The sequence below is a fragment of the Garra rufa genome, chromosome 11 (genome assembly GCF_049309525.1).
Source record: "Garra rufa chromosome 11, GarRuf1.0, whole genome shotgun sequence".
Lineage (NCBI taxonomy): Eukaryota > Metazoa > Chordata > Actinopteri > Cypriniformes > Cyprinidae > Garra > Garra rufa.
This window is the reverse complement of record NC_133371.1, coordinates 2,748,500-2,763,165: the sequence shown is the minus strand read 5'-3', so window position 1 is coordinate 2,763,165 and position 14,666 is coordinate 2,748,500. Positions and strand designations below refer to the sequence as shown.

Sequence of the window (14,666 nt, the reverse complement as noted above, 5' to 3'; positions counted from 1 at the left end):
CTGAAAGACAAGCACCGCCACACCCTCCCGTTTGCAGGCAGTACTTTATGTAAATGAACGACTCCCTATAAAACGCTTGGCTCCACCTCAATTCTCGATGCGCCCCCTCACTCCCCGTCCCCACCCTGGTTTAAACCCATTGTCATCACTCATCTAAAACCCACCAGCCGTCCAGGGCTCTCTCCTCTGCTTCTGCGTCAGGCAGTGTTTGAAGTGCAGAGAGAGAAACGTAGGCAGGGAAAGAGGCAGTACTTGTGTGCATGCCTTAGAGCTGATTTTGCTAGAGGAGTCAGAAGCACAGGCAGATCAAGCTGAAATACAAGAAACATCACTTGAAACGTTTGACTTGGTGCTACTTGGGTGCCTTGGACAAAGATTGTTCTTCTAAGGTACACCGTCACGTGTAGAAACACCTCCAGGGCTGGTGGTTAAGGCTCATCATCTCTTCAAGTCCAGGTAAGAGGACAAAGCTTGAACTTTTTGGAGTGTACTGTTACTTTTTAAATTGTGTTCTGATTAAATCTAGCTTCTGAAAGTTCAGAGCCGTTGATGCATGTATCAATGAGTCAAAGAAAAGGACTAAACTAAGGAGTAAATGCCTCTGGCCTTTCCTCTGAATATTGGCACACAGTGTTCTGCTTCTGAAATACTAATGGAAATTAACTGAAGCTCAAGGCTTCTCTAAAAGAAGTCAACTGTCTGTGTTGCAATTGTGGTGAAGGATGCCACAAGGTATTTTCCCTCTTCTGCGCAACATGTGAGTCCTATTACATAAAATCAAATCCCAAATCAAATGCTTTTGCCAAGGCATTTGTGCAAAAGTTGAACTTTCATTACAACATAACTAGTTACGTTTCAGTTGTTAATAAAGACTCCATTTTGTTTCAGAATAAGTCCTCCTCATGAGCATGACGCCTTAGTAGGGAGTGTTTTGACTCTACTTTGAGCCAAAGGCTCATTATGGAATTACTGCGAAATCCTGTCAGGATTCAACAAAAGCTACTGAATGTGCTTGCTTGATGCATCACTGGGGTATTCATCCCTTTACACACCGTAATCCCTCACCCATTTAACTTTCCACTGTCAGCCGCTGCTGGAAAACATGGCTCACTCTTTTCAATATACGGAAATAAGTTATGAATGTGTGTTTGTGCACCCCGAGTTTGGGTGTGTGTTTAAGTGCTTCCAAAATGAGCACCAACTTTTTCCAGGGACATGCATGGACAATGCACTCTACTTTCCCTGTAGGCTGAAAACCTCTCTTTAAATTCTTTATGTGAAGGTAAAAGGAAAAGCTACGCATTTTAATGTGAGCAAGGCCACCTACAGTATATAATCTTCAACCCTTTTTATGTTTTTCAGGCAAAAAAAGTCAACAGAGGAAACCCGGAGTTTAACGATTATATAGCATTGTATACTATAGTTTGCTTTATTACTCAGCAAACGTCCCTTAACCGCTGTAAACCTTCGAGGCAGAATATTTGGGTACATTTTATAAATACTGTAAGCACGAGAAGAGTCTTCACAGTCCCAGAGGACACGTAAACAGTGCAAAACACAGTCATAAATCAGCTGCAAAGGAAGCTTTGAATACTCCCGCAAGTCAAAGATGTCACGCTGGGGACGCAAGAATGTCAAGAAGGCCCCTGAGGTGATCAGGACAGTGACCGAGGGCCTCAAATCACTCTATCGAAAGAAACTCCTGCCCTTGGAGCAGTACTACGGCTTCCATGACTTCCACTCGCCGAGTCTGGAGGACGCCGACTTTGACAACAAACCCATGGTGCTCGTGGTTGGGCAGTACTCCACAGGAAAGACTACCTTCATCAAGTAAGACCCAGTTCACTAGGGCTTTTCTGAATACAGAAGCGTCTATGTGGTCATGCACTCTTAAAAGTAAAGGTGCTTTAAAAGGTTCTTCACAACGATTCCATAGAACTATTTTTGGTTCCATAAAGAACCATTCAGTCAAAGGTTCTTTAAAGAACCATCTCTTTCTTACCTTTTTAGAATCTGAAGAACCTTCTGTGGCCGCCTTCAGATGTTAAAGGTTCTTTATGGAACCATTTAGACAAAAAAAAGGTTCTTCTATGGCATCGTGAAGCACCTTTATTTTTAAGAGTGTGGCCCTGGATGGAGATATTAGTGATCTTAAGGGCTCACTGTGCGTTTATTTTCTGCCTATATAACATTAGTTTGAACTCAAGGATTGGTTTTAGATCATTTACTGAATGGAAATACATTTTGCTGAACTTACACCGAACTGTCCCACAGGGTTTTGTTTGTTCTAGTAGATGACGCAGAATGACAACCACAAGGTTATTAAAAGGCTATCATGTCAACACAGTAACCATGGCTTTGTCCTGTCAACACAGGTATCTGCTGGAACAGGACGTCCCAGGGAGTCGCATAGGGCCGGAGCCCACCACCGACTGCTTCACCGCCATCATGCATGGAGACGTAGAGGGGATCATTCCTGGAAACGCCCTCATAGTGGATCCCAACAAACCCTTCCGCAAGCTCAACCCATTTGGAAACACCTTCCTCAACAGGTGAATATAGTCATAGAGGCAGATGTTACACTGAGCCGCTATGTACGACACGACTTGAGAAATGAGGCTGGGTTGTGTGAAAGAATGTGTCGACTGATCCGTCTGATTACTCTGGGCACGCAGAGAAGATAACAGAGTAACAGTGTGTTAGTTTTTGCTCTACGGAATTTCAAGCATCCGTGCCAAATTTCTAAGGTAGGAGGGACTTTCCTTGTTTGTGGAAAACTTGTGGAAGGGGGAGATATCACAAGAGAGGGCAATGAGCGCTAATGTGCCTGAAGCAGAAAGTGCATGCATGATGATTTAGAAGAGTCAGAGTCCACCAGAGGTTATAGAGAAGACCTTGTTTCAAAGTTTGTCTTTACATAATCAAATTTTGCAATCAAGTTTTGCATTTTCTGAAGATAGTGTGAATGGGGCTTCACACTATGCTGGAGTGTAATGGGTGGTTCCCAGGACATTCCAGTGGGATTGCTAAGGTGTTTGTGTGGTTGCTTACTAATTTTATGAAAGAGAAAAAGAGCGTCATGATTTAAGGTAGCATTCGTAATGCAAATAATAGGCTATGCACCAAAGTTAACAGACCTCAGTTTAAAGTTGTGATGTAACAACTTACTGTAGCTAAAAGTAATAACATATTTTTCTTACACTTTGAATACAATTCCTACCTTGTCATATTTTATACAGTAATGAGAGTCTGTTGGAGTCTGTATGATGTAATTTCCTGATATATGTTTTATTTTCTGCATGTTGTTGCCACCACATGGCTTTGATTTGGTGGACAAACATTTTTCAAATATTTAAAAGCAGTGAAGTAGTTTTGAGATACACAAATGTCCTTCTAGATACTTGTGGTACTTTGGACCAAGACCGTGCGTACCAATTTTCACGTCTATAGGACAAATGGTTGCATAGTTATGGCCGTTTTTTTAAGTTTTTTTCCCCTTATATCGCCACAAGGTAGCCAAGTTCCATACCTTTTTTTTGTGACCTTAGATTCAGCTTACAGGCTCTTGAGTTTTGTGAAGATATCTCATTCTGTTCAAAAGTTATAGCCATTTTAGTAAAGGCAGCTCTGCCCCTTTTGAACGTTTTACCGTCCCTTTGCAACAGAGAGTCAAAAGTTCAAGTTTTTTTTGGATAATTATTGATATTTACTCTTCAGAGAATCTTCCTGCACTGGTGGAAAAACCTAGGACTAGTACGCAAAAGTAGGGTTTTTTAAAAAAAATGCAAAATACACAAAAAATTAAGGGTGACAGAAGAATCCAATGCATGAGTTTTGTCCAGCGTGAGCCAAGGATTCCAATGACATAAGACACTTGAGGCGATTTCATATGATTTTGATCGCTGAAGTGCCCCCATCAGGCCGATTGGGGTGAGCCTTGGTGACACTGTAGACAGTGTGAGTACCACCATCCCTCCAATTTTCAAGTCTCTACGACTTACGATTTGGTCTGCACGATCAGTTTTATGTGGAGATTGCTGATCCTTGGCCACTTTTTTCTTTATTATATCACTGACATTTTCTATGGAAGCCCGTTTTCGCCACTAAATAAAAAATTAAAAAAAGGTTATTGCGACTTATCTCACAATTCTGACTTTTATTCTCAGAATTGTGAGATATAAACTTACAATTGCGAGTTATAAAGTCGGAATTGTGAGATATAAACTCGCAATTCTGAGAAATAAAGTCACAATTGAGTGATATAAACTCGCAATTGCAAGATATTAAGTCAGAATTGTGAGATATAAACAATTCTGTGAAAATGGCAGGCTATTTTTTTTCTCCTCAGAACTGGACTTTATAACTCACAAATGCGAGTTTATATCTCACAATTCTAAGAAAGAAAGTGAAAATTGTGAGATACAAACTCGCAATTGCGAAAAAAGTCAGAATTATGAGAAAAAAGTCAGAATTGTGAGATACAAACTCGCAATTGTGAGAAAAAAGTCGGAATTGCGAGATACAAATCCGCAATTGTAAGAAAAAAATCTGAATTGCGAGATAGAAGTCCCAGTTTGTGAGAAAAAATGTCAGATTTACGAGATACAAAATCGCAATTGTAAGAAAAAAGTCGGAATTGCGAGATACAAATCTGCAATTGCGAGAAAAAAAGTCAGAATTGCATAATACAAACTCGCAATTCTGACTTTTTTTCTTAGAATTGTGAGATATAAACTCACAATTGCGAGTTATAAAGTCAGAATTGCAAGATATAAGCTCGCAATTCTGAGAAATGAAGTCTAAAGTGTGTCATATAAACTCGCAATTCTGTGAACATATTAGTCTATTTTTTTCTCCTCAGAACTGGACTTTATATCTCAACTGGACTTTAAATCAGAAAGTCAGAATTGTAAGATACAAAGTTGTAATTATTATTATTTTTTTTTAAATTCAGTGGCGGAAACGAGCTTCCACAATTTTCTCAACAGAAAATAAAAACAAGCTTATCATCGAAGAGGTTTATATCTTTGCATGTACAAATTGCATTTTAAATATTTTTTGATTAATGACTAGATCTGGACAAAACATTGGTGTTAATAATTAGAACAGACTTTAAATCCTTTGAATGAACAGTATTAATTTGATGAATGAAGAGGTAGGTAGATCAACGCCTGGAATTAAAATACCAGGCAGTAGCCAAACAGTGGGAGGAAAGTAAACTCTAGTTCAAGTCCAGGTCATCTGAATACCTCAGTCCTCTCATTAGCCTTGCCAAAAGAGTTTCAACATAATTAGCTTGTAGTTATTTGTCATCACCAGAGAGGGCACTGTTTTGAGCGCCAGGGAGCTTTTATCAGATGGAGCTTTCCCCCAGTCTCTTTGGGTGTATTTTTGCAAACATGTTTTGAGAACTTCTTTTCTCCTACTTCCTGCCCAGGGAAGCAGTCCACTCGTTAAACTCATTTAAAGCAGGAAGAAAGCATGTTTTTCTATGCCGCAGATCATTAGTGGCAAGTATTGTTTGATTTTGGCAGCGCTGGTCATTTTCCCTCAGGAAGCCCTGTGTGTTTCAAGCACCTCTTCCACACAATGGATCGGCCTGGGAGGAGTGACGTTGGAAGTCTGCTTCTTAGATCACACACAACAGCTGTGATAGAAGTAATGGGTCATTTTTTAAGCTTTTCTCAGGGGAGAGTGATTTTTACTAAAGAGCTCCTGAATGTTTCATAGTTGTGCCCTTTTAAGGAATCTTGTTGCAACTGTTGTGTGCATAGCATGACACATGCACATAGTTGTGTGCGGTGGAGTTCATTTTTTTAATCAAATGTAAATTCATGTCCCAGTCACATTTTCTTGCTTACATAAACATTACTTACACAATCAGAAAAAAACAAAGCTTGGTAAATATTGCTTACAGACATAGATTCAGCTTAAATTTCACCAAGCTGATTACTCACTAAAAAACTCCCACGGATTTTCATGCCATTTTAAGTTTTATTTTGACTTGACTTAAAGTGTTATAGTGTGTGAGTAAGTCTTCCCATTACAGTATTGGTTCACTTCCAGAACAAAAATGTACAGATAAATTACTTACCTCCTTGTCATCCAAGATTCTTTCTTCAGTCGTAAAGAAATTATATTTTTTGAGGAAAACATTTCAGGATGCCTCTCCATGTAATGGACTTCTATGGTGCCCCCGAGTTTGAACTTCTAAAATACAGTTTAAATGCAGCTTCAAAGGGCTCTAAATGAGCCAATGATGAAGGGTCTTATCTAGTGAAACAATCGGTTATTTTATATATATATAAAAAAAGACTTTTTATATAACCTCAAACGCTTGTCTTGTCTAGATCTGCATGAACCTTTTTTTCCAGTTCAAGACAGTTAGGGTATGTCAAAAAACTCCCATCTAATTTTTTTTTTTTTTTTTAGAAAATAACTAGTCGTTTCGCTAGATAAGACCCTTCTTCCTTGGCTGGGATCATTTAGAGCCCTTTGAAGCTGGAATTAAACTGCATTTTGGAAGTTCAAACTCGGGGGCACCATAGAATTCCACTGTTTGGAGAGGAACCCTGAAATGTTTTCCTCAAAAAAAAAAAAAAAAAAAAAAAATTATTTAGAACTGAAGAAAGAAAGACATGAACATCTTGGATGACGAGGGGGTGAGTACATTATTTGTAAATTTTTGTTTCTGGAAGTGAACTACTCCTTTAACACCATTATATTGTTTATTCAGACTGATTTCTGAATGCAGAACGTGCACGAACACAAGAGACAGGATTTCTTGTATGAAGCAATCACAGTTAAGCATAACCAGTCATATATCCAATCCTATTGTGGTGGATTCTCAATAACCCTCCAGCAAATTCACTGCATTCTTTAGGGCGTCTGCTAAAACTTAATGGGCACAGAGGAGGCGAAAGAGACACGGACTCCGTGTGTAATTTTACCTGCTGGTGTTGCTGTTAGACAATGTTTTTTTTTTAGAAAAACGTTTGATTTAGGCACTTTTTAACATATTTTTGCACTGCAAAAAATACTTTTCTTACTTAGATTTTTTGTCTTGTTTCTAGCCAAAATATCTAAAAATTCTTAAATCGAGAAGGATTTTCAGAAGAGTAACAATTATTGTCTTGTTGTCAGAAAAAACAAGTAAAAATTAAGTGTGTGTTTGCTTGAAACAAGCGAAATAATCTGCCAATGGGGGTAAGAACAATAATCTTGTTTTCTGTTTGCAATACGATTTTTTTTTTTTTTTTTTGCTTACCCCATTGGCAGATTAGTTTGCTTGTTCTAAGCAAAACTCACTTAATTTTAAATAGTTTTTTTTTTTTTTCTGAAAACAAGAAAAGAAATTTTACTCATCTAGAAAATCCTTCTTGATTTAAGAATTTTTAGATATTTTGGCTGGAAATGAGACAAAAAATCAAAGCAGTGTGTAAAACGACTTTTTTTTTTTTTTTTCAAAAATTTTGAGGAGGCACTGCCTCCCTTGCTTCCTCAAAGGAAACGCCCCTGATACAGTGGCTTTAAAGAGTTTTTAGACAACATTTGTTACTTATAATGTTGTATTATTATTTAAAAATGCAGTATTAAAGTATTTTATTAAATACATGTTTTAGTGGCTGTATGAAAATCCCCTCAAGTTCACACACTTGTACTGTCTTTCTTTAAAACAATGTAGCTTGAGTGCCCAAATATATTTGGGTGAGTGTAGCTTAAAGCAGCTGGAAAATCATGGATAAAATATGCTTTAAAAGGTTCTTCACAGCGAAGGCCATAGAAGAACCGTTTTTGGTTCCACAAAGAACCATTCAGTCAAAGGTTCTATAAAGAACCATTTCTTTCTTACATTTTTATAATCTGAAGAACCGTCTTTCGCCACAAAAATCCTTTTATGAAAGATGTTAAAGGTCCTTTATGGAACCATTTAGACAAAAAAGTTTCTTTTATGGCATTGTGAAGCACCTTTATTTTTAACTATTCAACCAAGACGAATAATGGAACTTATGGAAGTTTGATTCTATAATTGAATGCAATATGAAATCTGTTTAAACTTCATCTTTGTCTCTGACAGATTCCAGTGTGCTCAGATGCCCAACCAGGTGCTGGAGAGTATCAGCATCATTGACACCCCGGGAATCCTTTCTGGTGCTAAACAGAGAGTGAGTCGAGGTAAGCTGGCTGAAAAAAATAGGGAGAGGGGTTTGGAAGTATTTTATTTTTAACCTTACTCCACAATGCGTCTTTCAAACTATTTCTACTGGTAAAGTTTTAAAACTGTATTAAGACCCCCTAGAGAAACTGTAAGGCTGATGATACACGGGGCAACTTTTTGAGCAATTTTATCGGGCAACTTTTTTTACGTAATGTTGCTTGGACACTTTCCCATTGAGAATGGGTAACACATTTCTATCTGGATAATTTAGATCAGTTGTGGGCCCTGTGTCGCACCTGGCTGCCGATTGACGGCACCATTTGCCAAAGTTGCCCGGCAACATTGCTCAAAAAGTTGCCCAGTGTATCATCAGCATAAGAATTGGGTATTAACTGACGTAAATAAAAAGGATAATACTGATCTGAGTTATGTTTCAAAGTAAATACCAGATGATCAATCTCCAGGCTCTCCCACAGAGAACATCATTAGGTAATCTTAGCTTATCAGTGATCATGCACCTCTCTGGTGGATGTCTGCTTTTCCTCACATATTTTTTTAAGAAATTGAAGTGACGCACAAAATGGGAAAGTGAGCCATTAAGGTGTGACTGGGAGAGGAAAGGGAAGGAATGTGAAGGCATGACATGTATTAAGGGGATGTAGGAGGGTCTGGAGGATTCAACTACTGTCAGAAATATTTTGGCATATATTGTTCACACAACATTTGCACATTGAAAACAGATTACAAGAGCTGGGTTGCAGAATTACAGTCCAACAGGAGTAGCCAACTCTGTTGCTTGAGGGAATTTAGCTCCAACCCTGATTTAAAAAAAAAAAAAACCTGAACCAGCTAATTAAGGTGTACAGGATTGCTTTAAAGTTACAGACAGGTTTGTTGGAGCAGAGTTGGAACTGAAGTGTGCAGGAAGGTAGACCTCCAGGAGTAAGGTTGGCTATCCCCACACAAACCTTTCAATAGAGGCCTACCATGAGTTCTAAGGCTGTACAGGATCTCCAACTCTGCTTCTGGAGAGCTACAATCCTGCAGACTTCAGTTCCAGCCCTACTCCAACACACTTGCCTGGTGAAAAAAACTGCATATGCTGGTTAGGTAATTTTGTTGCTGGAATGCTGGTTAGGTATGTTTTGATGCTGGTTTAAGCTGGTCCTTAGCTGGTTTATGCTGGTTTATTCTGGTCCTAGCTGGACAAGGCCCAACTTAAACCAGCAAAAGGACCAGCATGAACCAGCAAAGGACCAGCATAAACCAGAATCAAAACCTACCTAACCAGCATATGCTGTTTTTTTTCATCATGGAACACTTTGATTAGCAAGTTGAATTGAGCTGAAATCTTTATAGTAATGCAAAGTCTGATATATTTCCACAAAGTATTTCTTTCGGACAGTTTGGCTCAATGAATCGGTTCAAATAACTGATTCATAACTGGTTCCTTGAAGGGTTAGTTCACTTTCAGAACAAAAATGTACAGATAATGTACTCACCCCTTTGTCATCCAAGAAGTTCATGCATTTCTTTCTTCAGTCAGAAAACATTTCAGGAATTATCTCCATATAGTGGACTTCAGTGGTGCCCGTGAGTTTGAATGTCCAAATTGTAGTTTCAATGCAGCTTCAAAGGGCTCTAAACAATCCCAGCCGAGGAATAAGGGTCTTATCTAGCGAAACGATTGGTCATTTTATAAAAAAATAACCTCAAATGCTCGTCTTGTCTAGCTCTGCCATGCAAATGTGTACTCTGTTTAATCTGAGTCAATAGAGTTTGGGTAGTAGCCCGCACAAAACGCACATACTGTATGTTCTACATGTCTAGGTCTATCCACCTTTTTCTTCAGCGTGGAAGTAAGCCTACTGGTGAGACTACTGGTTCATTTTCCGCTATAGGGAAATAACGAGGACAATAACAACGTGCAATAAACAGTAAAACAGTTAGATTCAGGCAATTGGAAAAAGGAATTTTTCGCAAAACTGCAATGAAAAACGGCCTTTCGGCATTTACAGTTCACCTTGCATCTCTCACACATACCTCAAAAAACACCTCATATGTGACTACACAGTGCTTGAATAAGGGGATTTCTTTGAAGCTTGGATAATCCATTATTTCTACTGCACAAGTCTGTGAAGCTGATTGCAGCCACTCTAGTCAATGCTTGTGTTTATTTGTTAAGGCTATCATATTCATACTAAAAGCCAAAAAACTTCCATTTTGATTTAATTGGCACTTTAAGTTGACCTTTTTTCAGATTTTCAAACACTTCCTTGCTTCAAATCAAATCATAGGTGGTGGGTTTGATCACCACAATCTTCTGTTTTGTTTAGTTTATTGATTGTGTTCTACCTATTCTTTCATTTTACAGGATATGACTTTCCAGCAGTTCTCCGCTGGTTTGCTGAGCGTGTGGATCGGATCATCCTTCTCTTTGATGCCCACAAGTTAGAGATCTCGGATGAATTCTCAGAGGCCATTGGGGCCCTAAAAGGCAATGAAGACAAACTCCGTGTTGTGCTGAACAAGGCTGATATGGTCGACACCCAGCAGCTCATGCGGGTGTATGGAGCTTTAATGTGGTCTCTAGGGAAAGTGTTTGGTACTCCTGAGGTTCTGAGAGTGTACATCGGGTCCTTCTGGTCTGAACCTCTTATGGTTTCTGACAACCGCAAGCTGTTTGAGTTGGAGGAGGAAGACCTGTTTGCTGATATCCAGAATCTGCCACGCAACGCAGCCCTGCGCAAACTTAATGACTTGGTCAAGAGGGCTCGTCTTGTGAGGGTACGTTAATATGACAGTAACTTTTTTGGAACTTATAAAGGACTAGTTCACTTTCAGAACAAAAATTTACAGATAAATGTACTCACACCCTTGTCATCCAAGATGTTCATGTCTTTCTTTTCTCAGTCGTAAGGAAATTATGTTTTTTGAGGAAAACATTTCAGGATTTCTCTCCATATAATGAACTTCTATGGTGCCCCCGAGTTTGAACTTACAAAATGCAGTTTCAAATGGCTCGAAACGATCCCAGCCGAGGAAAGAAGGGTCTTATCTAGCAAAACGATTGGTTGTTTTCTTTAAAAAATTACAATTTATATACTTTTAAACTTCAAATGCTCATCTTGTCTAGATCTGTGTGTACTCTGTGTAGAGATTAAAAAGTATATAAATTGTAAATGTTTTTAGAAAATAACAGATCATTTCACTAGATAAGACCCTTCTTCCTCGGCTGGGATCATTTAGAGCCCTTTGAAGCTAAATTTAAGCTGCATTTTGAAAGTTCAAACTCCATACCATAGAAGTCCATTATATAGAGAGAAATCCTGAACTGTTTTCCTCAAAAAACATAATTTCTTTAAGACTGAAGAAAGAAAGACATGAACATCTTTGATGACAAGGGGTGAGTACATTATCTGTACATTTTTGTTCTGAAAGTGAACTAATCCTTTAAATCATTCCAAACCTGTTCTGTGGAACACAATAGATGATATATTGAATAACACTTATTTTGTGTGAGTACAATGATAAAACGTGTTCTTCAATCATAGGTACATGCCCATATCATCAGTTACTTGAAGCAAGAGATGCCATCTGTCTTCAGGAAGGACAATAAAAAGAAGAACCTGATCTACCAGCTCCCGGTCATCTTCTCCAAGATTCAGCTACAGCATCACATCTCTCCTGGAGACTTTCCTGACTGTGCCAAGATGCAGGTAAGTGAACCACCTAATCCTTCTTTTGAGGTTAAAATGCCATTTCTGTTGCTTGAAAGAGTTTCTTCACTTTCCTTAGGAGCAACTATTGGCACATGACTTCAACAAGTTCAAAGCCCTGAAGCCCAACCTGATGGCTATGCTGGATGAGTTGCTGGCTTCCGACATTGCCAAACTCATGCCCCTTCTGAGGCAGGAAGAAATAGAGGCTGGGGTCCAACCTGGGGTCCAAGGTGGGGCTTTCTTGGGAACCCGTGCTGGACCCTTTGTGGAAGGTGACCCCTTTGGCGAGGTTGTGGATGAAAATGGCGAGGTGGGTGAGGAAGACGACGAATGGGTGGTGACAAAGGACAAGCCCAAGTATGATGAGATCTTCTACAACCTAGCGCCAAATGAAGGCAAACTAAGTGGCACCAAAGCCAAAGATTGGATGGTGAGCACACGGCTGCCCAACTCCGTGCTGGGCCGCATATGGAAGCTCTCGGATGTGGATCGCGACGGCATGCTGGATGACGAGGAGTTTGCCCTGGCAAGCCACCTGATTGAAGTGAAACTGGATGGTCACGGCCTGCCCCCCGAGCTGCCTGCCCGTCTCGTACCACCATCCAAACGCCGGCAAAAAGGCTCTGATGCTTAGACAATACGCCAATGTGACTTCCACTGATTTTTGTCTGCACTTCCTGCATGTTGTCCAGCTCCACAGCAGCTGCAGTGCATCTCCGTTCACTGTATTTTGGTCATTTTGTAACACGCAATTAATGTCTTACTTTGTATTCTTGATTCAAATGCAGCAATTCAAAGATTCCCAGCTGGAAGCCAAAGAGCACTGTGATAAACCAAAGACTGGTCTCAGTCATTTGAAAGGAATGTTGCATCTGTCGCCATTCTTTTCTTGATGGTAAAATCATATGACATCACATCCAGATATGCTACACACATGACTTAGAATGGCTCCTGAACTAAGGGATAGAAACAAACTCTTGTAGATAACAGACATTTTCATCACTCAGTGTAGAAATCTGTAGACTTGGCTTTACACACTTTTCCATGATGCTTTTAATGTAGTCAACTAAATCAGAATGTGAAGTCAAGACAAGCACTTAAAACTCTCAAACTCCTTTGACAGCAGACTTGAGGAGGCAAGTGAAAACCTTTGTTTTTGAAACATGTAAATCAGTTTACTAGCATGTTGCTGCCTTTGCTTTTAAAATCAAAAATGCTTTATATGTGATCAGTTTTGTTTTCTTCTTTTTTATTAAATGAGCTCTATGCATACTATGAACGAATGTCACAAAGTATATATAAAGTCAATGTCATACATGTTAAAGCAAAAAAAGTGGAGATTTCTTACTGACTACTGTAAACAGTTCCACTGACTGCTTCAGTTAACCAATGTTTCACAGTAAATATACTGAGTTGAATAAAGTCCCTTTGACTTGTACCTTTTTGGTGTCGAAAAGGACTGCACTGTAAAAGCATAACACTGATATGTAAAATTTTGAAAGAGAAAAAAAGAACACATTGTATAAGCTATAAACCAACATTTTATGCCAACCTAGCTAGCCCATACTGAGTTTTTATTTCCTTTTTGTTATAAGGGGTTCAAGCGCATAGTGCAGAAACCCTATTGTAATTGTTAGAATGGCCAAGGATCATCAATCTCCGCGTAAAACTGATTGTGCAGACCAAACCGTACGTTGTAGAGACTTGAAACTTGGAGGGATGGTAGTACTCACACCGCCAACATCGTCACCAAGGCTTGCCCCAATTGGCCTGAGTGGGGCACTACAGCAATAAAAAGTAAGAAATTGCTCATTACTCCTAAACTGCAAGTCGCAGGCTTAAATGTCTTATGCCGTTGAAATCCTTGGCTCACGCCGGACAAAGCGACATTTTCGGGTACTTTGCATTTTTTGAAAAACCTACTTTTGCAAAGTACTCCTAGTTTTTTTTACCAATCAGAACCAAACCAGTGTTTCCAAACTACGCCTCTCCATTGCAAAGGGATGCCAAAACCTTTGAAAGTGGCGGGGCCACTTTTAGTAAAATGCCTGTAACTCCTGAATGGAATGAGATATCTTAGCCAAACTCAGAAAACTTATGTAAGAGCTCTATCACATGGAAAAACTTGTGGAGCTTGGCTACTTGGTGGCACTATAAGAGGGAAAAACATAAAAAGCGGCCATAACTATGCAACCGTTTGATAAATGGCTGCCATAGGCCAAAGAACTTTAAGCACCTATCAGATTAATGGAGGCCAATCGGAACAAAACTCTGTATGACAAATTTGGAGGGATGGTAGCACTGTCAACAATGTCACTAAGGCTCGCCCCAAACGGCCTGACAGGGGCGCTACAGAGATCAAAAGTACAAAATTGCTAAATCGTCAGATTTTCAAACATTTTTTTGGGTATTGCTTTTTTTTTTTTTTTTTTTTTTTTTGAAAAACCTACTTTTGTGAACCAAACAGTGCAGAAAGATACTCTGATGAGTGAATATCAGTAATTATCAAAAAAGAGATGAACTTTCGTCTCTCCGTCGTAAAAGGATGCCAAAATGTTCTGTAGCTTGGCCACTTGGTGGCGCTATAATCTATAAACATAAAAACGGCCATAACTACACAACCATTTGTCCTATCTACATAAAAATTGGTACACATGGTATTGGTCCAAAGTGCCTCAAGTGGCTGTAAGGACATCTGTGTATCTGAAAAAGCATGGCTGCCATTTTCTTAAGCAGTTTTTCACACATATAGACCTCCTCGTTTCAAACAACTTTGCCTCTAGAAC

At 39.2% G+C, this 14,666-nt stretch overlaps 1 protein-coding gene across 1 annotated transcript; it reads left to right on the top strand.

Annotated features, from left to right (window-relative positions):
• The first annotated feature begins 141 nt into the window (after positions 1–141).
• ehd2b (EH-domain containing 2b) lies at positions 142–13,318 on the top strand. Its single transcript, XM_073850588.1, has 7 exons — positions 142–456; positions 1,363–1,830; positions 2,376–2,552; positions 8,078–8,175; positions 10,533–10,945; positions 11,713–11,877; positions 11,957–13,318. The coding sequence occupies exons 2-7, from the start codon at positions 1,610–1,612 to the stop codon at positions 12,512–12,514; spliced, it is 1,632 nt and encodes a 543-aa protein (XP_073706689.1). The 5' UTR covers positions 142–456; positions 1,363–1,609; the 3' UTR covers positions 12,515–13,318.
• The last annotated feature ends 1,348 nt before the right edge of the window (positions 13,319–14,666 follow it).